The 26,495-nt window shown below is 32.7% G+C and overlaps 1 protein-coding gene across 1 annotated transcript; it reads left to right on the top strand.

Moving 5' to 3' along the window:
• The first annotated feature begins 13,312 nt into the window (after positions 1 to 13,312).
• Positions 13,313 to 25,617, top strand: eve (homeobox protein even-skipped). Its single transcript, XM_080165516.1, has 7 exons — positions 13,313 to 13,434; positions 19,519 to 19,957; positions 20,489 to 20,531; positions 21,399 to 21,501; positions 23,140 to 23,194; positions 23,760 to 23,849; positions 24,135 to 25,617. The coding sequence occupies exons 1-7, from the start codon at positions 13,313 to 13,315 to the stop codon at positions 24,504 to 24,506; spliced, it is 1,224 nt and encodes a 407-aa protein (XP_080021642.1). The 3' UTR covers positions 24,507 to 25,617.
• The last annotated feature ends 878 nt before the right edge of the window (positions 25,618 to 26,495 follow it).

Consider the following 26,495-nt stretch of genomic DNA (forward strand, 5'->3'; position numbering starts at 1 on the left):
TAGATATCTAGCTAAAAATAAAAAATAAATCTCGATCATTCCAGTAATTTCTTGTTTAAAGAAGTTTTAAAATAATATCATTTTAACTTTTAGTAAGAAAAATATTTTGAATTTTGTTATAACTTTATAAATAACATTTTAAAACTAATAATAGTATAATAAAATAAACGTTTTACTTTATCACAAAAGAGTACAAAATCTTACGAAATCTTAAGTTAAATTAAAACTAGTTTTTTATCTTTATTATCAATTTTGTCAACTATCTACATATCTAAATATAAAATAAAAGTAATTATAAAATGTATAAAAAAGATTCAAAAACTACGTCTTTTTGAATAAATTTTCTTAATTCACTGAACTTTTAAGCAATTTTGTAACTAATGATGTTATAACTGACGATTTTATTTTTAATTTCTCGAAATACAAAAAAAACTTGAAGAAAACAAGATTTCTCCCCCAAATTGTGTGCAATCTAATGTTCACTATGAACTTGATTTGTTCCCCCCAAACTCGCCTCATTTTCAATCTTCCCCCCAAAATTTAGCTTGTTTCGCCTCCTATTATCATTTTAGCAGCGCAGCTAACTATTCTATACTGTCTTTACGTCTGATTATCTAATTGAAAATATTACCCATTTAAGCAATTTAAATTTAGAGTTTATTGCATGACAATACCTACCAAAACTTACTTGAATGTTATTTTACTGTCTAAATATTGTTAGCATGTTATTGCTGCGCTAATTAAACTCATAAATATTCTTGTTTTCTTATTATTTGTTTATATGTGACTTGAATGCATGATATTGTTGTTTATGTACTCTATTTTCATGTCTGCTACGTAATATGGAAAGCTACCCACAAGCAACCATAGACAAATAATAATAATATTTTCTAAAAAATTTTATTTAATAAGAATTTATCCTGCGATTAGAAAAAAACATCATTTAACAAGAATCAAAAAACTATAAAGTTTAATTTGAATTGCCGTTTTATTTATTATTTGTCTATGAATTATATTGTCACTGAAAAATCACAAAACCTCAAATCTTACTCGAATAGGGAAAATGTTCTTTGATGTCGTCTTAGCATTTACTGACATTTGAAAGGAGGAGTCTACTTCTCAGATAACCTTTGTTTGAATCATTTGTTACTTTTTAGGAAAGGACAAATAGTTTTTGCATAAAATGTCCCCCTGAAATAATTAAGCACTAAACCTAATTTGTAAAAAAAATTCTAAGAAATATTACTATGACTACAATATTTTTATGTTTATCAGCTTCTCTTCATATAAATGTTATAATCATTGTTTTTAGCAGAAAAGCTTCTCTATAATTCGTAATATCCGTCTGTTAATTATATTTAGAGGAAAACGTGATGTTCTCAGCTACTATTCACGATCAGATTACTTTTTACGCAACGGATAACTCTTTCTATTAATTTAGGCATGTTAGAATTTTCCTATCGATTTCAAACTTTGCATAATGATTCCTGTAGTAGTTATGGATATACGATTAAGAAAGAGTAGCAACTCTATAATCGTTACCAAATGTCCGTACGTCCATTTTAAACATGCTATTTTTTTTACTTTTTTAACAACAAATTTTTGTATCTTAGAATTATCCTATTCATCTGATTTTTGGTATACTGATTCCTATTAAAACAAGGTACAGTGTTGTAAGCGAAGCATCTCTATAATCAAGTCCTAAAAATGTAAGTATGTCCTTAAAAAGTATCATGTATTTAAGTTGTTTTGCAACAAATTTACTTACAATTTTGTTTAGTCTCATGCATTAATATTCTGCTTATTCAGTTCTGAAACTCTACAAGTCTTAATGTTCGTTTGTCCTTTCATTTAAGAATTCCTTGTTTTTATGAATATTCTGCTAACTAATAAGGATCTTCTCTTTTATCTTACTTTGTCTGTCGGTCCATCATTAATGGGACATAAGCAATGGGACATCAAATTTATGCACATTTGAATATAATACTCTACAACTTATTATGTCCTCCTGTTTGTCTATGACATGCTTACTGTTTCCTTCCATCTGATGGCTTTTATTTTTATTTATGGGATTTACTTACTACTTATAAATGTTTTCATTCTCCTGTTTATTTGTCTTCCAAACGCCCTGTTGCAAGATTAATTTATGGTCCAGTTACCTGTCTCAGTATCTTTGACTATTTATATGCAATTGATATATTATTATTTGGATGTTGCACCAGATTTTCATGTACTCTAATAAAGGGATACTCGAAGAGGGCTTAATATAACCCATCCACCCCTTATTGTCCCAAACCCTTCCCTCCTACTGGATAAACGAACTGATTAATAAATGTGGTCCAGCAAGCTAAATTAACTAAAAATTTCCCCTGTCATTATATCCACGTATATTCTACATCCATTTTATGGGGCACGTGTGTTGGTATTTAATGTAAACAAATGTTTACCATAATTAGTCTTTAATTATATAGCCACTGAGATTAGCAGGGAGGGAGGGGACATTGGATTGTAAATTATACTGGTCCCCAAAGTTTTGTTGCCTTTCAAACTTTGGGTACTTATATTCAGTTAAACAAACTGATAGTGTCTATATTTTTCAACCAATAATTTGATTTTAAAAAGATGAAATTTTGTTTATCATAATTGAGGGTGTACATCAATTTATCGTCCCTTGTCCTATCCCTGAAGATGCCTGGTGTGTAAGGTGATAATTATTTAGCAAGGATTATTGGAACCAATTAGTAGTGGCATAATTATCTTGTTTAACTAATTATTTCTGACATACAAAGACCATTAATTATGTGTCCAAATGATTACATATAACCTTTCTTCGATGTATAAATACTGGTGCTGCGACCCTAGCTTCCATGAGCTCTTTATTTAAGAGGCCATGAATCACAAGGGATAAGATAATTGACAACGAATCGATACTCATCCCTAATGCAATGATGTCAAACAAATTTACCCCTTGATTAAAAAACTCCTCCCTTAACGAGCCAGAAAAATAGCCTAAAAGACTTAAATTTAACCACCCCGAGACCTATGTAAAGCTTGTCATAAACTTAATTTCTGCTCAGTAGTTAGTAAGATCTTAGCAGACAGAACAAAAAGCATTAATCCTATTACATAAAGTAGTAAGCGTTTTTTATCTGTCCTGAAGGATCTCGCTAACCGCTGAACCGATATTGTTCTCCTTAACAGTGAAGCTTCTTATAGGTCCTGAAAAGGTTTTAAACTAATTTTGGGGAGGGTGTCTTTACCCCCCTCCACCCAAAAGATATTTTTTTACTCTTTTGAACACAAATTTAAAATGGGATGACATTAAGTGCCCCTAGAGGCTTTTAGGAGCGTAGCCGCTAGTACTATATACAATACACTTGTAGCTAGGCCCCTTGCATATATTGACTCTCTATCCGAAGGAGAATAGATACTGTAAAACCTTACCATGACTCAACTAAAAAAATAAATATAGCCTGAATCCATCACGGGAACCCTTTTGATCAAAAGGATGAGTCAATTGTTTCGTAGTTATTGAAATCTAAAACTTCAGACTAAAAATCCTTGCTTCTGAATAAAATAGTATAAACAATAAATTCAGTCTAAATGTAAAAGAGGAAGCAGTATAACAGATCTATAGTATAGATGTAATTACAGACAACTACCTCCCTTCCTTTTTCAAAGACCTCTTTCGTCTGCTTCTAAATTATTTTCTGCTACCTGGCTGTATCAATATAAGCGAAACCATTGGTTGATTTTCAATGACCCAATAGAAAGGTTGCACAAGGCAATGGGGAGATACAGTTATTTAACCCTTTCTCCCTTTAGTGTTTTACTCTAATGAAGCAGTCAATAGTTAACACGTCTGACCGACAGACAGACAGTATAAAATGTGAGCTATGGATGGGGAAGCTTCGCTGCAACTAAAATCAACAAAGAGGATATTTTGAAATATCATTTGGTAATCATAAAGTTCCAATATTTTGTTATGTCCATTCCATCCTGCAGATTTTGCAGATTTATAGATACAGTTCTCTGCGAATATCACATTACAACAAGGTTATTGAGTTGCACAGCAACTATATTAGATAAAAAATGCCTGTAAAAAGAAAATAAAAGTAAATTAGTAAAAAGGGTCAGAAAACTATCAAAGAAATCAGCATGTTTTAAATGGACGTACGTAGTTTCTGGTTTATAGAGTTTATACGATTAAATAGTGTTCCTACGCTTTCTAAATTGAACTGTAGGATTCAGCATACAATTACAAAGTTTGTAATCTAAAGGACAATTCTAAAAGAAAAGAGCTAACCGTTATGTTGGACGGACGGACAGACCTACCATAATTATATAAAGGCTTTGCCTTTAAAAATGTATGCGATTTAAAGCCCTGTTTGATTGTGCTATTGAAAAAGTTTTTTGTGGCTTTGATTAAAGGCCATCAATATTTACATTTATCAGTCTGCCCACCTTTTATGATTACCATACCTATAAAATGTAATAAATATTATACAGCCATTATTTTACCTCTGATGTTTTAATATCATATTTTTTTAAAAGTTGCTAAACACGGCTTTTTTTTATATTTCTGCTTCTATGATTTCACTTAGCATCTAGGTGCTTTGTTTTCAAAGAGGTAGGAAAGGGCAGAAAATAGCCTTGAACCATCCTGGGACCGATTTGAATCTTCATTAAAATGGAGAAATATATTCAGTTGTTCTTATTAAGCCATAAAAAAACCTTACTACTTTTTATAATAGGATTGGACAATTTGCAGCTGTGCTACTTTATTTTGAATCTATATCAAGGATAGCATTTGAATACTTTAAAGTAGTTGGTATTGATTACTAATCCAGAATCCTTTTAGTACAAAACCTTATTTATATTTACCTTGATATTGACCAAAGCATGGTGGGTGGCAAGCATAATACTCATACTTATCATGTGTGTGTGTGTGTGTGTGTGTGTGTGTGTGTTAATATGCCTAGTCTAGGCTAAAAGTTGTTTAGTTGGTATATGGTTTACGAGCAACCTTTATTTTTCCAACAAACAATGGTTTCCATCCATAAGACTATCACAGATTTGCAACATTTGTGTCAGAAATATTATGAGATATAAAAATCAATTTATATACAACCCAAATGATGTTACATAAAATTGCCCCTTTATAGATAACAACCATTGGTTGAAAAGTTTGAACACTGATAGTTTGAAACGACTAATCAAGATTTGTAAATGTGTCCAATATTTTTAAGACAATGAATATGTATGAAAATGTGTTTTTTAAACTTTGGGTAACAGAACTATCAATAATTTACAGACCTATGTGCCTTTCATGTCATAAAGCCAATATCAGAAATTTTACTGGTGGTATTTTAAAATATTGCCCCATGAACCTCGAACTGACAGAAAGCCAAGATTATAAATTTGAGTGTTGGTACTTTGATTGTAACTAGGCTATACTTTCATCCTTTAATTTGATGCCATTAATCACTAATTGACCAAAAGCCAATTATAGAAATCTGACTGTTGGTACTTTGACTGTAACTAGAATTATAGCCTCATACATTAATTTGATGTCACGAATCACAAATTGACAAAAAGACAATATTAGAAATTTGACTGGTGGTACTTTGACTTTAACTAGAATTATAGCTTCATCCTTTGTGGCAAAAGGTGCTAAAACCTCAACAGTTAAGGGATAAATATCTCCTTCTTAAAACTCAATAAGATTCATTTTAAGTTTAATTTCTACATCGTTTTTCAATAGTTTTTAATTTTTTTTTACATTTATTTCATATTTTGCCTTTTATTCATTGTTTTTCTAAACTATTAGACAAGTAATGAAAACATAAATATTTTAAAACTTTATTGCCTCTGACTGCTATTAAACAGGGAAACACATTTGGATAAAAAATCCATTAAAAACATGTTAATTATTTAACTTTTTGACAGTTTTTAAATCAGATAATTATACCTATCTGATTTTTGGCATTATAATTCATAGTACAACAAGGTGCAATTTGTACAAGCATCTTGAACAATTTTCTGTATTTACTCAATTTTGCAACAAATTTTACACACAATTTTGTTTAGAATTATAAATAAGTCTAAACAATTGCTAATGTTCGTTGCCTTACCGGGTTTAGATCTTTACTTTTATGTCATCCTTGTTTTTTTATTGATTCTTATCCTATTTCCTTTTTGAAACAAGGGATTGGAATATAGAAATGGTATTGAGAAAGAAAGAGAAAGAGAGAGAGAGAGAAAGAGAGCGAGAGAGAGATAGAAAGAAAGAGAGAGAGAGAGAAAGAGAGAGAGAGAGAGAGAAAAAGAGAGAGAGAGAGAGAGAAAGAGAGAGAGAGAGAGAGAGAGAGAGAGAGTGAGTGAGTGAGTGAGAGAGAAAGAGAGTTTAAGGATTATTTATGTACATTTACACAAATGTCTGTTCAATATTTTGGGGAGATTTTGGTAGCAAAACAACTCTAGAATTACAATATGTTTTTTGGCTCCCAAGGATCTATCTCTCACTTCAACATTAGAGTAAAACACTAGAGGGAGAAAGGGTTGAATAACTGTATCTCCCCATCGCTACCCCCTTGTGCAAACTTTTTATGGGCCATTGAAAATCAACCATGCAATAGTGTCGCTTATATTAACACAGCCAAATATTTTAGAAATAATTTAGAAGCAGACGAAAGAGGTCTTTGAAAAATGAAGGGAGGTATTTGTCTGTAAATACGTATATACTATAGATCTATTACTTCAACACCTAGGCCAAAATATCAAGTAACATCTATCAGACAACCAGCCTTTTAATGACAGCCATTGATCTGAAAGTTTTTGCATATCATACCAGTTTTGAAGCCAAGGAATTCTAATTATACATAGAAGTAACAAATAATTAAAAATCATACTAAACCCAAAAGTTTTTATAAACACGTTGGTTGACCAATGAGAGTTTCGCTTCTGTGTTGAAAGATATCCTTGTTTAAAATCTTTGAGCACAGATATTTGATAAGAGCAAAAAGATATGTTGAGTTTGGCTTTTAGTATTTATTATTTTAACAACTTTTTGTTATACGTTATTACACGTTTGGTTTGGGCTAAACTTAGTGCTTTTTTGGGTAGGAAAGTATTTCTTTTTTATTATTAATGGCTTTTTAGTAGCGAAGCTACTCTATAATTCGAAATATCCGTCCGTCTGTCCATCTGTCTGAGACAGAAAGGGGGAAACGTAATATTCTCAGCTCCTATAAAAGATAGAGAGCTGAAATTTTCAGGGATTAATTTTGTTAACATTCATCATATTTTCACTAAGTTCCATTGAGATTCGTCAATTGGTTGAGGTGCTAGATCGAATCCTACATTTTTAAGTCTTCATGATTTTCTCTACTCCTATTCAAGATAGACGGCTGAAATTTTCAGGGATTGAATACTTTTCATATTCTGCAAGATTTGCTTATTGGTTTGGGTGCTAGTTCGATTCCTAGATTTTTAAGTTTTCATGATTTTCTTTACTCCTATTCAAGACAGACGGCTGATTTTTATAATGATTATTTAAGTTATTAATCTACATATCCCCACAAGGTTTCATTAAGATTTGCTTATTGGTTGAGGTGCTAGATCGATTCTTAGATTTTCAAGTTATAAATCTTACTAGGTTTCGTGATATTTTAGTCTAATGTTTTTTAAAGAAACTGCAACATAGTTCATTTTTTCAGGATATCCATCCATAATTTTTGTGCTTCGCTACTTATGGATGTTGTAATCCTTGTTTAGTATACTATTTCTCCATGATATATAATGTGTATCTATCCATCAGTCCAGAACTCTAATAGGGAGTTGAAACCTAAAAAAACTGGATACTTTTATCAAATCATCATTGGTTGGTTCAAACAAGTAGTTAAAACCCTATAATTTTTATCTTCGTAAGGGGTAATCTTGTTTGTCAAAATTGGGGATATACTTGATTTTTTTTTCATTGTCTTATTTTCCAGAAGGAATTTTGTTAGCTGTTTAAAAAATAATAACAAATTTAAGACCAATGTCAACATCATTTCAATTGTCAAATTTCTGCTTTCTCTCAAATTGATTGTTGACCCCTCGCATCCCTTATTTTGAAATACATTGAATTGTTGTTGTTGAAATGATTTATTCTTACAGAAAAAAAATCATACATGATAAAATAAGTAAAATACGAACTAAAAAATTAATAAATTAGATATGTGTTAGTAGGTTAAGGGTTAGCTGTTATACATATAAAATATTAATAACTAGCATAATAAACTAAATACACAATTTTATTGATAATGTTTAAATTGGTTTGGTGTTTGAGTTTAGTTTGTTAGAGTTGGTTGGTTTGTTTGATAGCAAGCATTTTGGGCAGGAGTAGATTATGGAGGTGGAGGGTCCCAGTTTAAGTTTACTGGGCTCTTTTGGGGACTTACAAAATTGAGGAAAAGTCAGAATTGTAAGGTAGTCTTATAATAAAAAGACTACAAGAGTTCTTGCCAGGATTTGAAAGTATCACTGTAATAAGCGAACCCGCCCCTAGGCTTTTGCGGGTGAAAATACCCCATAAAATATGGGGGAATCTGCACAAGAATAAAGGAAAAATATTTTCCCTTTCACACACACTAAAATAGATAATAAAAGCACACAAAGGATTTCTAGCGGGTTTATAGATGTTGTAGGCACGTAGGTTTAGTTGAAGTTATGAGGAGGGGTTGTTGACAGAAGTTTGGAGGGGAGAGAGGTGGTGAGACTGTTGGTGAGGAGGAGGGGGGGGGGGAGGTAGGTCATCTGGCGGGCGTCTAAGTTAAGCGTCATGGGGTTAAGTTACCAAACAATGTTTCCAAGAAAGGAAACAAAGGAAATCTAAAGATTTGAATAAAAGCTTGAGATGATGTAGCAGGAAAAAAAGCAGGCAGTCAGAAAACTGTTTCTTCTTTTGGTGGCAGAAATCATCTGTGTCCGATTACCAACACTATCTTCAAAGCACCTATCAGGAATCCACGAAGATTTTGTTATCACACAAATAACAAATAATATTGACACAAATAATGTGTGCAGCGGTCAGAGAAGCACACATGTTGTGTGTTACTCCCACCGCGTGAATAAAAGCGGTAGTGTTGGTAGTTTCTTCCAATTTCTAACATCCGCGAGGAGGCCATACCCTGCGGGGCCAATAACTTTGGCGCCATAATCCTGCGGGGCTTCCCAGTACCAGTATAACCTAACCATTACCTACCCTTAAGTAATATACAAACTACGAATAAATAACTCAACCCCCCCCCCCCCTCTTTTTTTATATTTATTTCAATTTTATTTAGCTTGGGGATTTCAGTGCTCAACAGGTAATACGCTGTGATGTTTGATTATTTGAACATTGGCTAAATAAAGAAGGCGTACTTTGATTTTATCTATGATCTATTTTAGCCATAATTGATTTATTTTCAGGGATTTAAAGTGATAAGACAATGAACTGTAAATTGATTGTACATCCCTAATGATGATAAACAAAATTACTCATTATTTACTTTAAAATCATTGTTAATTTGAACCATACAATTATGATTTTAAAAAGATATAATAACTTTCTAAGCCAACGTTTAAGAGAAATTATTTTTAAAACTTTGGGGACCAGTAAAATTTAAAGTCCAATGTCCCCTCCATCCCTGTTTTTATTCTTATATTTTTATTATTCAGAATTTTGGTAATTTTATATAAAGTGGATGAAATTACATTGGATAAAGTTTCGGCAAGTTAGATCACAATGGAATACAGAATTTTAAAATGGACAAAATTTTAAAATAATAGTATAGGAAATACGTGGATATATAGATAGAGGAAAAATTGTAGTCAACTTAGCTTGCTAATATGGAACTCATTTATGGGTCAGTTGGTTCATTCAGTAGGAGTGGATGGGGTAAAGGGGTTGTCTTTATTTTAGCCAGCTGCGAGCATCACTTAAAAATCTGGTGCAACATCCAAGTAATTAATTTATTGATTACTATCGGCTACGCCCCTAGAGGCCTCTAGTGGCACTTTAAATGTTTTTTTTTTAATATTTAAAATATGTCTATGTTGCGTTTGACGTTTATGTTTCATTGTATAATCTTGTATAATTGTCTCTTTGTATAATCGAGAAACGTAAAAAATCGATTTTTTGTGATTTCTCTTGAGAGGCTGGTGGTACCCTCCCCAAAATAGTTATAAACCTTCCCGGGACCTATGAGAATCTACCCTGTTAAGAAGTACCCGATCGGTTCGGTGGTTAGCACACAGACACACAAACACACAGACAGACAAACAGACATTCTGTTACTTTAGTATAAGGATAACAATATCCTGATCAGGGAGGGAGGTAACAATGAAATTATACTGGTTGTGTCAATCGCTGGTGTATAAACGTTAGGGTCTGAATCTGGATAGAGTTGCATTAACCTCCAGTGTCCTTACTTTTCCAGTAATTTTTTTATCTACAGAAAATGTAATTTTATTGATAGTTGAGGTTGTACATGTACACCAATTCATTGTTAATTATCTTATTCCTTAAGAACCCTGCTCAACCAGACAAAGTTGCATAAATTTGCCTATGTCTTAGTGTATAACAGTTTATTGTTTTTTTATCAATAATATTAGTAACTGAAATATTTATTTACATAATTGTATATCTAGCATGGCTTTAAAACCAATTAATAACCAATGAATTAGAACCTATTCCCAGTAATACTGAAAAATCAAGTATAGCATCGTATTGCAGATAATTTTCCAAGAATATTAAAATAGAAATCATAATAATTAATTCCAGTTTTGTTAGCCTGGGCTTTCTTAAATTGAAAAAAACAGATCTATAGTATAGATGTATATACAGACAACTACCTCCCTTCCATTTTCAAAGACCTCTTTCGTCTAAATTGTTTTCTGCAATTTGGCTGTGTTAATATAAGCGACACCATTGGTTGATTTTCAATGACCCAACAGAAAGGTTGCACAAGGCGGTTGCGATGGGGAGAAAAAGTTATTTAACCCTTTCACCCTCTAGTATTTTACTCTAATATTGAAAATTATGCCCCTTTATGGCCGAATGTGATTTTGTCTTCTAAAGTTTTATAACATGATTCGATCTAATTGATAGATAATAATCTCTCTATGCCATATTCAGGGAGGGAGGAGACTTTGAATTGTAAAATACACGGGTACCCAAATTTATAAGTTTGCTTTAAAAACTTTGGTAACTGTTATTATAATTTGATTGGTTGGTTTCAGACTTATCAAACAATAATTATAATCTGCAGAGGGGGGGGGGTAACTTTATTTGTAATCATTAGGGATTTATATCAACTTATCATCCATTGTCTTATCCCTTAAGATCCCTGTCTATACTAATCTCTCTCTCAACATTTAAATTAAACGAATAAAAGGGCCTTTTAAAGGCATAAAACTTGCCATAACTAAGGTTGTAAAGCTCTTAGCTGTGTATACAGTAGGGTAAATTAAACAGGTTATGTAAATGTAGGCCGAATAATCTTATTTACAATCCTTATACTAAAGTAACAGGATGTCTGTGTGTCTGTCTGTGTGTCTGTACCGAAGGATCTCGCTAACCGCTGAACCGATCGGGTTCTCCTTAACAGGGTAGCTTCTCATAAGTCCCGGGAAGGTTTATAACTATTTTGGGGGAGGGTACCACCACCCTCCCAAGAGAAATGACAAAAAAATCAAAAAAATTTCAAATTTAGAGGAGACTTCAACGTCAAATAAGATGGTATCGTACATAAAAAAAATTAACTTTAACAAACAACAACATTTAAAGTGCCACTAGAGGCCTCTAGGGGCGTAGCCGCTAGTATATTATACAGTAATGATGAGTAATGTATAACAAAATAAAAACAATCCCCGCCCATTCTTTTTGAAAATAAAATTGAAAATAAATTTGGGGGTTTATTTCTTCGTGCTTCATTTTTTTACCTCTAGCCATCAGTATATTGAAGAGATCATTAAAGGGCATCAACACTTTGACTCTGTATTTCAAAATTCTTTATGATTTACCCTACTGATACATAACATGGGGTTAGGATATATCACCAAAAAAACTTTTTAAAAAAATTTCTGCGATTTAAAAATAGTAGTTTTGTAGTATTTTCAATTGCTTCATGGTAATAAATTCGTATATAGAAGTAACAGGATATCTGTTTGCAGCTTAAGATCTTGATAACTGCTGGACTGACAGACATTGCTCATAGAAGTACAGGTAATATCTTTATACTAAAGTAACAGGATGTCTATCTGTTTGTCTGTTTGTGTGTTTGTGTGTCTGTGTGTTTGTACCGAAGGATCTCGCCAACCACTGAACCGATCGGGTTCTCCTTAACAGGGTAGCTTCTCATAGGTCTTGGAAAGGTTTATAACTATTTTGGGGTAGGGTACCACCACCCTTGCAAGAGAAATCGCCCCTAGAAAAAAATTTCACCCCCCCCAAAAAATTTTTTTTTATACTTTTTCTTTTAAAATCTAAAATAATAAATTCGGTTATAACAATCGACTCTCCTCTCCTCAAGTGCTCCTAGGGGCCTCTAGGGGCGTAGCCGCTAGTAGTTATATATTGCAGAAGAAGTATCTTGTCGAAATATTTTTAAACTATTCAGATGTTGTATCTCTGTCTCTTGGTTGAGTATGAATATGGTATAGCCATATTAGATACTGTAGCCGCCCTAGGACACAAACAATAAATGTATGTATAAGTAATATAGATGTATAACCAAGACAAGTATCTGGTTCAAGTTGTCATTAAATTGTTTTCTGTCGAATTGTCTGTGTTTATATTTCCGACGTTATTGGCTAATATACAAATAGTTAATTGAAAGTCGGCACAGGGACACTAGCGTTACATATATGGTGCCCCCTCTATTCTTTTAATTTAATCCAAGAAAACAGGGACACATTTCCCAGTTAAACTTTTCAACTACATCATTATTTAAAACATCGTTAGCTAGAAGTTGTCAACACAGTTCTTCTAAATTTATCAGGTTTTATTTATTTAGGTACAGAGATACTCCAAGTTATAATGGTACCCAAAGTTTTATGTACATATTCTCTCATTCTTTTGGACTAAAAATGTGTGCTTAGATTAGATCTTGATTGATTGATTAAACTCTTTAGTTAATAATATAAATATGCAGAATGGATATTTTTAGACAACAATATATATCGTCTATTGTCTTATCCCTTAAAATCCCTGAACTTTATTAGATATTTCTCTGTCAAAGTTTTGTGATATATGTTTTAGTAAGACATCTATACCTGGATCACGATGCTTTCAGATACAACAGGTTTTGGATATTTTGGTAGCCAAGAAACCATTCGTTTGGGAGGTGATCAGTTGGAATCTCGGACAAAACAGCCCAAAACAGGCGCAACTCAATACCATGCACAGTTAGGACATCCTGACAAAGGTCCTACAAATATAGAATTGGTTTTTAATTCCCCACCCCCATACAAAAAAAACATCTTGAATTATTGAGCTTGGACGCCATTATACTGTTTATTCATTTTGTCTACCTATCATCTATTTTTCAGAGAATATATCCCTAAAGCCGCCTAGGGCTATTTTTATCCAAATATAAAGATTAAAGATGCCATCACTTATGGGGCTTGAGTCAAAGGACACCCCCCATATTTTAAACTGTTTGGTCTTTTTTCATAAAGTAAAAGTAACTTGAATGGATGTAGAATATATGTGGATATTATTATGACAGGGGAATAAATTGTTGTCAAATTAAGTTTCTAACATGGACATCACTAATTGGTGATTTCTTTCATCCAGTAGGATGGGAGGGGAATGGGTTAAATTTGTGGATGTGTGGATTGTTATTTTAGCCATATACAAGTTTACAATTGGGCTGTTTATTACTTTAGGGACTTTTATTGAGTTTGATTTGTTTGTTCATTGTTTCAACCACTAATTGTAATCTACAGAAGGGGTAATTTTGTGTATTATCATCCCTGGTATAAAAAAAACTAGTATCATGCTAATACATAAAGCAGTAAGATTTTTTTATTTGTACTTTAGATTTTCATATACTCTTATAAAGTGATGCTTGCATCTGGCTAAAATAATGATACCCCGCATCCACCCCATTTACCCCATCCCCTCTCCTCCTACTGGATGAACGAACTGAACAATAAATGTGGTCCATATTAGCAAGCTAAATTGAGTAAAAAATTTTACCCAGACACGAATATCCTATAAACTAAGATGCAGTTTAAGACTGTCCTCTTAAGTTGTTGAATTTTTACAATGTTGAATATTGAAGAAAATGGTTGGTAACGATTATCATCACTTTTAGCAGCCATGTTATATACAAGTATTGCAGCTAGATATTTATATTTATCACACTAGCGGCTATTTCCTTAGAGGCCCTAGGAGCTCTTATGGTGGGAGGGGGGGTGGTGGAATGAGTCAACCGCCCACCACTTTAAATTTTAGTTTTAAAAAGAAAAAGAAAAAATGTTAAAGGGGTTAGTGAGATCCTTAGGTACAGACAAGCAAAGATTCTTTTACTTTTATATAATAACATTAACTAGCCCTAAAAGGCCAACAACAACCTCCCTCTCCTCCAATTTATTTTTGTAAAAAAGACAAATTAAATTCAGGTTGGATGGTTTTTATTCCAGGGTCCATATCTTCCATGCAAGGAGGTTACCTACTCAGGGAGGGAGTAAGATGACTGTTTATTACACAAATCCCCACGATTTATATAAACAATTTCTTATTTGTTGGCTTAACAACTTTTCAAACTTTTAATTAATTGTTCGGTTAATTAAGCTGAGTGTCCAAACATTTTAACCACTAATTGTTATATCCTAAAGAAGTAATTTTGTACATTATCATTGGGGATGTAATTCAATTTATCAGCCATTGTCTTATCCCTTTAGATCCCTGTTACGTTTTCAGTGAACTAGAAGAATAACCAGATAACGGGTACGTCTACCCAAAGCATTGTAAATTAGTCAAAATAAGAAAAATGGCATTTTAATACCCAAAGAATTAATTTTAGATTCATTGTCCTATCATGATATATCCCTTTAATGTTGTCATCCTTGTTTTTTAAAAGCTAAGCTTTTCTATAATTAGCGTCGGTCCGTCCGTCCGTAACGGATAGCTTTTTTCGTTAATTTAGACATGTTAGAATTGTCCTATCGATTTCAAATTTTGCATGGTGATTCCTTTAGTAGTAAGGTACGATTTAGAAAGCGTAGCAACTCTATAATCATTACCAAAATTTCCGTACGTCCATTTTAAAAATGTTGATTTTTTTTACTTTTTTAACAAAAATTTTTATGTGATCTAATCATCCGATTGATCTGATTTTTGATATATTGATTCCTGGGACAACAAAGCATAATGTTATAAGCAAAGGAACTCTATAATCAAGTCCTAAATATGTAAGTATGTCCATAAACATTATCCTGTATAAAGCAGTTTTTCAACAAATTTACTTACAATTTTGCTTCGACTCTTATACATTTATATTCTGATTATTAAGTTCTGACACTATATAAGTGTTCATGTCCGTTTGTCCTACCGTTTTAGTGCTTCGCTTTTATAAATGTTGTCATCCTTGTTAAGACATTCTATTGTAACAAGGCAAAGTTGTAATTGTTTATTGTTCATGATTGTTTAAAGAAATATACTGCTTATTTTTTAAATTTTATAAACACATTACATAGATTTCTAAATGCTTGTTAATTCATACTTACCACTCTATAGGTATGCAAGTCCGAAATTTTGTCTGTTCGTGGCAAAATTAACTAGAAATTTAAAAAATCAAAAGTTTAGAAAATAGTAAAAACAACAAAAAGCAATTCTTTAGACCTTTAGTAACTCACACAATACCCGTATCCTAATATTATATTACATACTAGCGACTATGCCCCTAGAGGCCTCAAGTGGCACTTTAAATGTTTTTTTTTATATTTATGTCTATGTTGCGTTTGACGTTTATGTTTCGTTGAACTCTCTTTTATAATCGATAAGCGTAAAAAAATTTCGATTTTTTTGACGGTGGTGGTACCCTCCCCCCAAAAAGTTATAAACCTTCCCGGGACCTATGAGAATCTACCCTGTTAAGAAGAACCCGATCGGAAACTTTATAAGATTAAAACCATTTTTGTTTGTTATCCCCGAGGTCCTATATTGTGATTTTTATTTTAATATTCGTAGAAAAATGGGCATAATACGATACACGATTTTTCAGTTTGGCTTAGAACCTGTTCTAATCCATCGAATATAAATCAGTTTCGTGGACTGAAAACTTGTAAGATACAGTGGAATCTGCTCAAGAAATTTTAGAGGCCTATATCAAACAGCATTATAAAAAATAAAATTTCTTAAGTAGAAATATAATAGACGACAACAGAGTTAGTCATAGAAAATATGTTCCTTAGTCAGAGAAATCTTCACAAAAAATTAGGCGTCTATCTTTAATAATTACCTTATAAATCATATTTTTACCAATGCTTCATGTATAGAGACTGACATAGCCATAGAGTAGTAGCTACGCTAATAAAAAAAACTAAACTTGTATTATACTGATTTATTCTTATGTCTAAAGTTGTTATTGGGGCATGATTAAATATTAAAATCCAATATACACACAATCTGAGACTATAATATATATACAATCTATATATACATCTAATCTAATGTATATATAAAGATGTATGGCCATCTATTTCGTCTTAGAAAAATGTTATGTAGAAATTTCTTTGAGTTTGACAAAAATAACCCAAAAATTCTTTTAAATTTTTTAACTCTTGGTTGGTTGCTGATGGGAGGGAGGAGGCATCGGACTGTCAATTTTACTGGTACCCAAAGTTTTAAAAACGCATAATGCATATTTCTATTCGTTGGCATAAAAACTTTAGAGGCTGTTCGGGAATCTTGATTGGTTGGTTAAAACTAGCAATAATACTAATCTACAAAAGGGGATTTTTTTATCAAAATCAAGTTCTCGTTGATCGTCTTGTCCCTTGTCTTGGATTTCCAAGCTAAAAATATCCAGATGAAGGAACTTGGCCTAATTGTACAGTAGATGCAGTACTAAACTAAAAAGAAGTATCATTAAGGCTTTGAGAATGGTAGGACAATTCTAATTCATATAGTTAAGGTTGGTACTGCTCATAAAAATGTAGATTGAATTTGAATTGATTGGATTTGATCTACAATTTAAAAAAAAACACTCTACTGTAAAGGATACTGAAATGCACTTGATAAAATCATGGATATTGATCAACACTTAAGCATTATAATTGGTATGATATATGAATGATAATATTCTGAGGTGGATTCTTTAAAAAAAAATTGCCCCACTGATCGCTTAGTGGGGCAAAATTGTTTTTGTGAAAAATCCACCAAAATCACATTAAAAAACTACAAAAATTAAACAAAATCACAGAAGGGTTATTTACATAAGAATTTATTTAATTTTTGTAGATTTTTTATGTGATTTTGTAGGATTTTTCACGAAAACAGTTTTGCCCCACTAAGCGATTAGTGGGGCAAATTTTTTTAAGAATCCGCCTCTGGTTTATTGAACTAAAATTGAAAAAAAAACTGCTGAATTTTGGATACTCAACTACACTTGAAAAAAATTATGGATATTAATCTACGCTTGAGCAAACTTATTTCTATATCAATATCTTCGATATTGAAACACAATAAAAAAACACAACGGAATTTTATTTGGATACTCAGCTACAATTGAAATCATGGATATAAATTTACATTGAAACTGTATATAAACTTATAATGAAATTCTACAGAACATTATTCTAAGATTTCGGTAGTTTATCTTTTCCCTCCCTTTTCTTCTGCAAATCCTCTCCCCTTTTATTCAGGGATACAAGAATATGACAATATATGTCAAATCAACTTTCCCTTACTTTTTCTGCCTTTAGTAGTAAGGGAAGCTTTAGCTGGTAGGAGGTTTATTTTTAATTTTATTTAATTCTTCCTTCACAGGTACTAAAACTGTTGTATTGTTCATATACATTTCGGGGAAAATTAATTTATTGTCTCTAGACCTATCCCTGCTTCCCTGTCCTTTATTGCAAATTATTCTTCAGGGACCCCGGCCAAAATAATATCAATTTATTCTAATCAGTAGGCTATTTTCTCGCGCACGCCACGCATTGGTCAAATTTGGCGCCACACGTCCTATTGGTCTAAATTTGCCGCCACTGTACATCGGAGTTTGGAGCTTCTGCTGACTGGACTTTTTTCCGAGAAGAATTATATGCGGCGCTGTGATTGGTTGGTTGAGGAAGACTTTCCACCAATAAAATGCTTTGCTTTTGGGGAAGGTTAAGATAATTATGAGAGATTTAAAAAGGGGTTGCCGTATAATGTTGAGCTACATCTTAAACATTTTAGAATCATTCTGTTTTTCAATTTTTTATTCCTAGACCGATTAGGTACAATGTCATCAGTGCTACTCTTTAAATAAGGTAAGTATGTCTATATTTATCATCTTAAACTTTCTAGTAAGTGGTATATTTTTTGGTTGTTTATTATTTTTAGTTTAGGTTAGGTTTATTGGGAAATTGATATCCCCACAGGATAAGGACACCACAGGATTAGGGCTCTCCGCAGAGATTATGCTTAGGAGAGAAAACTAACTCGTCCCTTATTTTATTTTATCTAAAATAACGTGTGGGGGGATCGGTACTCGATAGGCGCTTTAAGGTAAAGCACCTTTAATCAAATCAAATCCATATGATGAAATTTTGAGGAAAAAATTTCTGACAGTTGGCAACCCTAGCCATTGAAGCGGAATATAATGAAGGGATGATTGTTCTGCTTACGATTTTATTGGAGGCGATTATTGTCAAGTTTTAGCGCGGGGGCTCCACACACGCAGTCCTTAGCACTACTCAGTACCATACTATATTACTACTAGATACGTAGACTAACAGGGAAGGTCATTTTCTACCCCCAAATCTTTTTATATATACCCTGTACTGTTAGTGTTTAGTTTGTTAAGATTAGCTAAAACACACTGATCCTAATAATTACTTCTGTAATTATAATCATATAAAACCATATAAAAATATAAAAACAAAAATTGAATTTATCTACAAAAAAGGACAAATTTTCTCAATTCCTTTCTAGTTATCTCAAAACATGGTGATTTAAGTGAAAAAAAGGCACACAAATTAGTTGAAAAAAAGGTTGCGCGAAAAAAAAACTTTTAAAAATGACAAGTGAAAGTGAGGACGAAAAACCTTTTATCTTTAGGAAAGTTTATTATAAAAATTTAAATGAAAAGCTGTTTTAACCAATTAATTGTTACGTTTAGATTTTTAGTTATTTCAAGTTTTTGGCTTTTTAGGCTTATCATATCTTTTAGAAAATGAATAACTACTTCTTCAAAATTCAATATTCTTAAAAACAATTTTTGTCAAAATAATACAAAGTTACTTTTATTTGATATCTTAATAATAAATCGTTAACAGGCATGCAGACAGAAAACCCCATGAGGACCCTCACAGACGTAGCCCTGCGGCTGGCATTAACAGTCAACACTCCCCCAACTCCCCACCTACATTCACGAGCACGGCGGATGCCGCCCGCCTCTCGTTCCTAGTTGATTCCGCCCATCACATGGCAGCAATGAACAATCACCGTTTCCCGCCGACCAGCCATGAAGACGCCGCCAAAGGCGGCCTTAACGGCACATCACCGTTTAACGCCACAAACAAATCCGCCTTGGACGCGCATAAATTTCCTTACCCCGGCGGTCTTGAAGCTTTTAAGGACAGGTCGGAACAATTGTTAAAAGAGCAGCAACAGCGAGCGGCGAGTGGACTTGGTGGGGCGGGAACTCCTACCGCGGAGCATATGCGGACAGCGGCTGACTACAACCATCAAGAACTTATAGACCATGCAAACCAGGTAAAAAAAGCAATCCTAATTTTTGTGAATTAAAAAGCATTGAAATTCATGTGATTTTTAATATTTTTTATTATATATTTAGAGAATAACCACGCCATTTGGAATCATAGATAAACTTTATAATAAACTCTTTTAGCTAATAGCTTTAGAATTATTTTTCAATGAATACCAAAAAATCTAAAATTTAATTTTTTAACCTATTCCAATTTACATTCCATTGAAAAAAAAACGCGATATTTGTATCGCTCGATCATTTAATACCTTGGGATTTTAATGTTCATTTATGCTAGGTTTTGTTTGATTAAATAACTCATTTACTGTGATTTTTCAACCATGATTTAAAAACGGTTAAAACTAAAAGCATGAGCATTCAAATATATTGATTGTTCAGATAAAACATTATTTTTTTGGGTATTCTCAGAATAAAATTTTTTTTTCATTGTGAAAACTGCATAAAAAAGATTTGAAACTTTTTTTTGTAAGAAGGATAAAAACATATCAAAATCTGACTAACATAAAGTTTTCGTTTAGGCAAATAGAGAAACCAAAGACAGGCAATATCCTTCCCCTCAAGGTAAATCATTTTTGTTCATTTGTTAAAAGATTGTGTAATCAAAGGGTTGGTTGTATGAGAAAAAAGAAACTTTTTTTGACTCTTTGTAACAAAGGTTTCCTTTAACAAAAGTTTCATGATTTTTGTTTGTTTCGTGTTTATTTTATATGTCAAAGCTTTTCTCAAAGTCATATTCTGGTATATAGATATATGAACGAATTATAGAAAGTGTTTATATTACTTTGGGTACCATTGCAATTAACAGTCCAATGTCCCCTCACTTCCTAATAATATCCTCCCTTGCCGCCATACGCAGTTACAAAACTATATGTAATTTTGCACAATTATTGTTGCGCTTTAATACCTAGATATATTTATCCTTGTTTTGTAGACCAATCCACGCAAGACGCCATACGACGGTACAGAACTATAAACAATTTACACCTAAAGATCATTGCTGCGCTATTTATGTACATAAATATGTAGACCAATCTGCCTTGGACGCCATAAACCGGTACAGAACTATATGTGATTTATACATAATAATTTCTGCTGCACTATTTATGAACATAATCATCCTTGTTTTTGCAATCTGCTCTGGACGCCATACACCGGTACAGAAATATGTATGTAATTTATTGCTGCGCTATTTATGAACACAATTATCCTTGTTTTGTAGATCAATCTGCTCTGGACGGACGCCATACACCGGTACAGAAATATATACAATTTACACCTAAAGCTTAGTGTTGCTCTATTTGTGTACATAATTATCCTTGTATTTTAGATCAATCTGCTCTGGACGCCATACACCGGTACAGAACTATATGTGATTTTTCCTTAATAATTATTTCTTCACTAATAAATGTATCATCCTTGTTTTTGTAGATCAATCTGCTCTGGACGCCATACGCCGGTACAGGACTGCCTTTACAAGAGAACAGATAGCTAAACTTGAAAAAGAATTCCTTAAAGAAAATTATATTTCAAGGTACATTTTATACTTTTTTAGAATCGGATGTCTAATTGTGTGTCTGTCTAAATTGTTTGTCTGTCTAAAGCGACATATTTTTTTTACCTCTTGAAGGTTTATAATTAGTCTAGGGGAGGGTATCTTCACCCTCCGAAGAGAAATCTCCTGGGAAAAAAATAAATTTCTCTTGGGATTGTTTGGCACCCTCCCCCCCCCCCCCCAAAAAAAAAAAAAAAAACCTTCCAAGGACCTAGGCGAAGCTGTAAAGGAGTACCATATAGGTTTAGTGGAAACAGAGATCCTTCGGTACAAACAGATAGACACACAGACATCATGTTACTTTATTATAAGAAATTTCTATATTTTGGTAATTCAAACACTTAGCTTATTGCCTTAAATGTGAAAAATAAATGGAAAGAAAATGTCAATGATTTGTTTTTATAGAAACTTACTTTAGACAAGGACGGTTGTGTTTATAAGTATATCCTTATAGAAAAGTAACAGAATGCCTCTGTATGCCTGTCTGTCAGTAGATTAAGATCTCGCTTACAACAGAATCGATATGGTTCTTCTTTACAGCAATGCTCTTAAAGTCCAGAGAAGATTTAATAATTTTGGGTTAGGGCATCCAACTATGAAATAATACTTACCCCCCCCCCCTTTCTAGCTTTATTCGAGTGCTTGTAAGAAAGAACCATTTAAAGCACCCCTTTTTGGTGATGTTTTTTTTCAATTTTTAATAAAAAAAAATAGTGGAAAAGGCGAAAGTTAAAGTAAACATGATGCTGCGCAAAATGGTACAAAAAAATTGACGTCATATGATAAAATAACCAATGAGAGGCGAGTATATATTTTACCATTGGTCAATTACAATGTATACTGGCCTCTCATTGGATAACTTTATAGTATGACGTCATTTTTTTGTACCATTTTGCGCAGAACCGTAAACATAAACACACAAATTGAAAAAGAGAAAGACCTTAACTTTAAATGTGTAAAGTTCTAATTATGCAATGATATGATTATACAGTCACACACAATTTATAGAGTAGCTACCAGCACTAAAAATATTCAGTTTAACCTTTTACCTAACATTATGGGGACTTCTTAAAATATTAGATGATTTTTTTTAAAACATAAGGACAACAAGTAAGCATCACATGGACATACATTTTAAGGCTTGATTAAATAATTCTTAATAATGACGTACGGACTTAGAAATAATTATAGAGTTGTTACGCTTTTTAATTTGTTGATCCGTCGGTCTGTTGGTCAAGCTACAAAAGACCAATGTATATCTTATGGAAGTCTTTAAAGACAGTTCAAATATCTGCTCTAAATCACTTTGTCTGTTGGTCCATCCATAATTGATTTTGCTTCGCTACTTATGGATGTTGTTTTGCTTTCAATTTACCATTTACCAATTCACGAGTAGGTTACTGCAGGAATGGAGGGGACATTGGGCTGTTTATTACACTTGTCCCAAAAGTTTTATATTAACTTTGGGGACTAGTAAAGTGTTGAAACGGTTCAACCACTAATTGTAATCTACAGAAGGGTTAATTTTGTGTATCATTATTGGGGATGTACATCAATTTAGCACCCATTGTGTTATCCCTTCAGATTCCTTAGTTTACTGATATTCTTATTATTTAGACCAAAGAGATGTGAGCTGGCACATGAACTTAACCTTCCAGAAAATACAATCAAGGTAAAATTCTAAGACCTGAAAATATTTTGGATCACATGAACGACGTCGGAGAGGTGATAGGTTCGAATCTTGTCCCGCGGCATAACTAAGACGTTAAAAGGGGTTCCTACTGCTACGATGTCAGGTGCACGACATAAATAGTTAGAGTAGGGAAACTGCCTTAGCCCATAAAAAGACGCAGCTCATAACCATGCACAGTTAGGACTTCTCAGACAAAGGTCCTGCAATCAAAGGGTTGGATGTTATATAACCTAATATCCACCAGTGGGCGTTAGAGTATTGCATCCCATTACAAGTGGATGAATCACTTGGGTTCTCTAGATGATCACGGTGAAGAAAGACAACCGTAAAAGTTTTAATATGAAGAAAGCTACCCTCAATATCTCGTAAATTTGAAGGGTGAAGAACACTAACCTCTAAGGGTGAGGTGTGAAAGAAGCTACCGTGTAGGTTAGCCTTCTTCATGTGAGCCACTATTTTCCTTTGTATTATACCTAATCACTCTAGAAATCTTAAATAAAGAATTTATGTAGAGAGTAACAGGTATGAAAGCAATACTGTTTAGGTTTGGTTCCAAAACAGACGAATGAAGGATAAACGGCAGAAAATGATTTGGCCTTGCGGGGATCCTGTTCTTTCTGCTTATTTGCTACAGGTAATACTCAACCAATTATGATATTTTTTGTGTTTTACATCCTTTATTCTTTACCAGCGGCGACGCCCCTAGAGGCCCTTAGGAGCACCTATTTTTAAAGAGGGGGAGAACTTCTCTTTGGATGGTGAAGGTGCCCTTCCGTTCCCTGAACCTATAAGAAGCTTACTTCAAAGGAGAACTATTTCATTTTAGCGGTTAGCTAGATCTTAATCAACAGACAGATAATTATTCTGTTACTTTTATATTCGGATTTTTAAAGATTTTATTGTTATTTTTTTATTTTAGGCTGCAGCTTCCTCCCCTTTCCCGTACTCCCCATTGCTTCCCCACCTCCCTCTCCACCGTCCCCTGTACCCCCCACACGTCCCTCATCCCCACCCCAACTTCATGGGCTTCCCCCACCCCTCCTTGCACGAGTTTATGAAGCACAGCGTGGAGCTCCCACTTCCGCCGACACTTCAACGCTCCCCGCCGTCACCGCCCTCTCCACCCATGCTCCCGCACACAACTCGTGCTCCCTTGACCAGCCTGAGCGCAGGAAGTGCGCCGGTGTCCCCGACAAGCTCCCCTCCGCTAACAAAATTGAAAGAGGAGGATAAAAATAAGAATTTGTTCCAACCATTTTTAGATGCCGTAGAAGCACAAACAACCAAATAGTAATTCTTTATTATTTAGTATTTGTTGATAGTTACGGAGTAATACGTCCTTGTTGATATTTATACTTCCTTAATTTTTTAAACATCTCTTTAGCCAAATTTTTTTATATCAAAGTCTTATATTTTACCTTTAAGGGTCATAATTATCAAAACAACCTTTTGTTAATTGTTTACAATATAGCCCTTTAAAAAGGTTATTTTTAAGGTTTGCACCACATATTTTTATATAAATTATCAAAAGAAGTCAACAAATGTCTTTTTATGTAAAGCCAATTTCTTTTCGATGCTGGTGTGGAAATGTATAGAGAACAAGGACTTTTTAAAATGATTTGGCTAGAAATATGGGTGGCAAACTCTAAAAATGAATAAAATTTAAAAATGATTTTTTTATGATAAAATTAAATATCAAATGTTGCATTTTAGTAACAAAATTAATTTATTTGTAATAACAATAACGATTATTTAAAAATAGTTTTTCTTTAGATGTTATTATAATTCTCCATTCTTATTTTTCAAAAGATTTGGTGCTTTACCACCAACTGCTTAACGAATACAGAACCCTCAGCCCTTGAAAATGAAAATAAGGGGGTGCTTTTTTTTCTTTATATCTAAACAAAGCGGGAGCCTTAAACCTCTGGGGCCTAACTTAAAGGCTACCTTGTAAACAATATAAAGTAACCTAAGGTAAAATAACAACACTCAAAAACTACCCACTACCCCCCCCCCCTTCCTCATATTTTTTTTTATTTCATATAAGAGGAGGGGTTCCATGCTCGCAAGGCACTTTGAGGGAATCTACACAAAAAATGCAATCACACACACTAAAAAATGTGCACTTATTTATTTACTGTAAGCCTATATAAGTGATTAACAAATATTTAGCCACCTTGTTGAATTTAGGGTTTTGCGCAAAAAAAATGAAAATTGCATTTCAGGTTTTCTTTAGTATTTATATTTTCCCAGAGATAATAAACAAAATAAGTATGTTTTTTTTAAACCAAGGATCTTACAGGATAAGACAATGGATGATACATTAATATGCAATACATCTCCAATGATGATGAACCATTTAATCCATTCTGTAGATTAAAACTATTGGTTGAAATGTTTGGCCACTACTATTAAAATTCAATAAAAGTTTTTAAACCAACGAATAAGATAAAATCTGAGTAGTTTGTTAAGGAATAAATGATTTAACCAATTAATCCAAAATTTAAGATTTAATTTAAAACATCTTCTAACCATAAAGAAGTTAAATAAAATCCTTCAATTAAACTTTTTACTTATTCTTTCTCTTAAATAGGTATAGATATGGTGTTTAAAACAAAATATTATAATTAATAATTAATTAAGAATTGTAAAGATATTATTTCTAGTCTTTTTATTATTAATATTAATTACTGTGAACTTTATCTTAATAAATTGTATTATAGTACAGTAGAATGATTATTTTCTTCCTATAACATAATTTTTTTTGTCTGTAGGTAAAGATTTCGATAACTACTACACAATTTGAGTTCTCCATTTATGGAAGCTTTACACATTTCCAAATATGGGTTTAGGCTATTAAATTTTTAAAATTTAGTATTTAGGTGGTTTTAGGCTATTTTTTATGCATTATCTCCCCCTTTGAATAAAGAGCTCCCAGATAAAAGGGGACCATCCGCTAGTTATTCAATAATTCGCTTTTGTCTTAATAAATTTTGGGGCGATAAGAAGGAAGTTTTTTTCTCGGAACATAATCCGTAGGGGGGTTCGTAACCCCTCTTAATAGCCTTGAACCTTCCTCATAGTACATTTAAAATATTTATTTCATTAAATGAAACAATATACAAAGTAAAAAGGTTATGATTATTGTTTGTTAAAATGTTAGTGTTTAGGTTATGTTAGTACTTTTTAAATTAATACATTATTAATAGTTAAAGATAGTATTACATAGCTAGTTATATCGGTATTTAGTTATAAGCACGTTCATTTGTTAGATAGTTGG

The sequence above is a fragment of the Acartia tonsa genome, chromosome 6 (genome assembly GCF_053477335.1).
Source record: "Acartia tonsa isolate MP-2025a chromosome 6, ASM5347733v1, whole genome shotgun sequence".
Lineage (NCBI taxonomy): Eukaryota > Metazoa > Arthropoda > Copepoda > Calanoida > Acartiidae > Acartia > Acartia tonsa.

What these genes read in the sequence shown, in the direction of transcription:
- eve (XM_080165516.1), top strand. Translation starts at nt 13,313, where the DNA reads ATGCTTTCAGATACAACAGGTTTTGGATATTTTGGTAGCCAAGAAACC. An exon ending in TTATAGACCATGCAAACCAG is followed by an intron (nt 19,958 to 20,488) that starts GTAAAAAAAGCA and finishes GTTTTCGTTTAG; the next exon opens with GCAAATAGAGAAACCAAAGA. An exon ending in TTCCAGAAAATACAATCAAG is followed by an intron (nt 23,195 to 23,759) that starts GTAAAATTCTAA and finishes AATACTGTTTAG; the next exon opens with GTTTGGTTCCAAAACAGACG.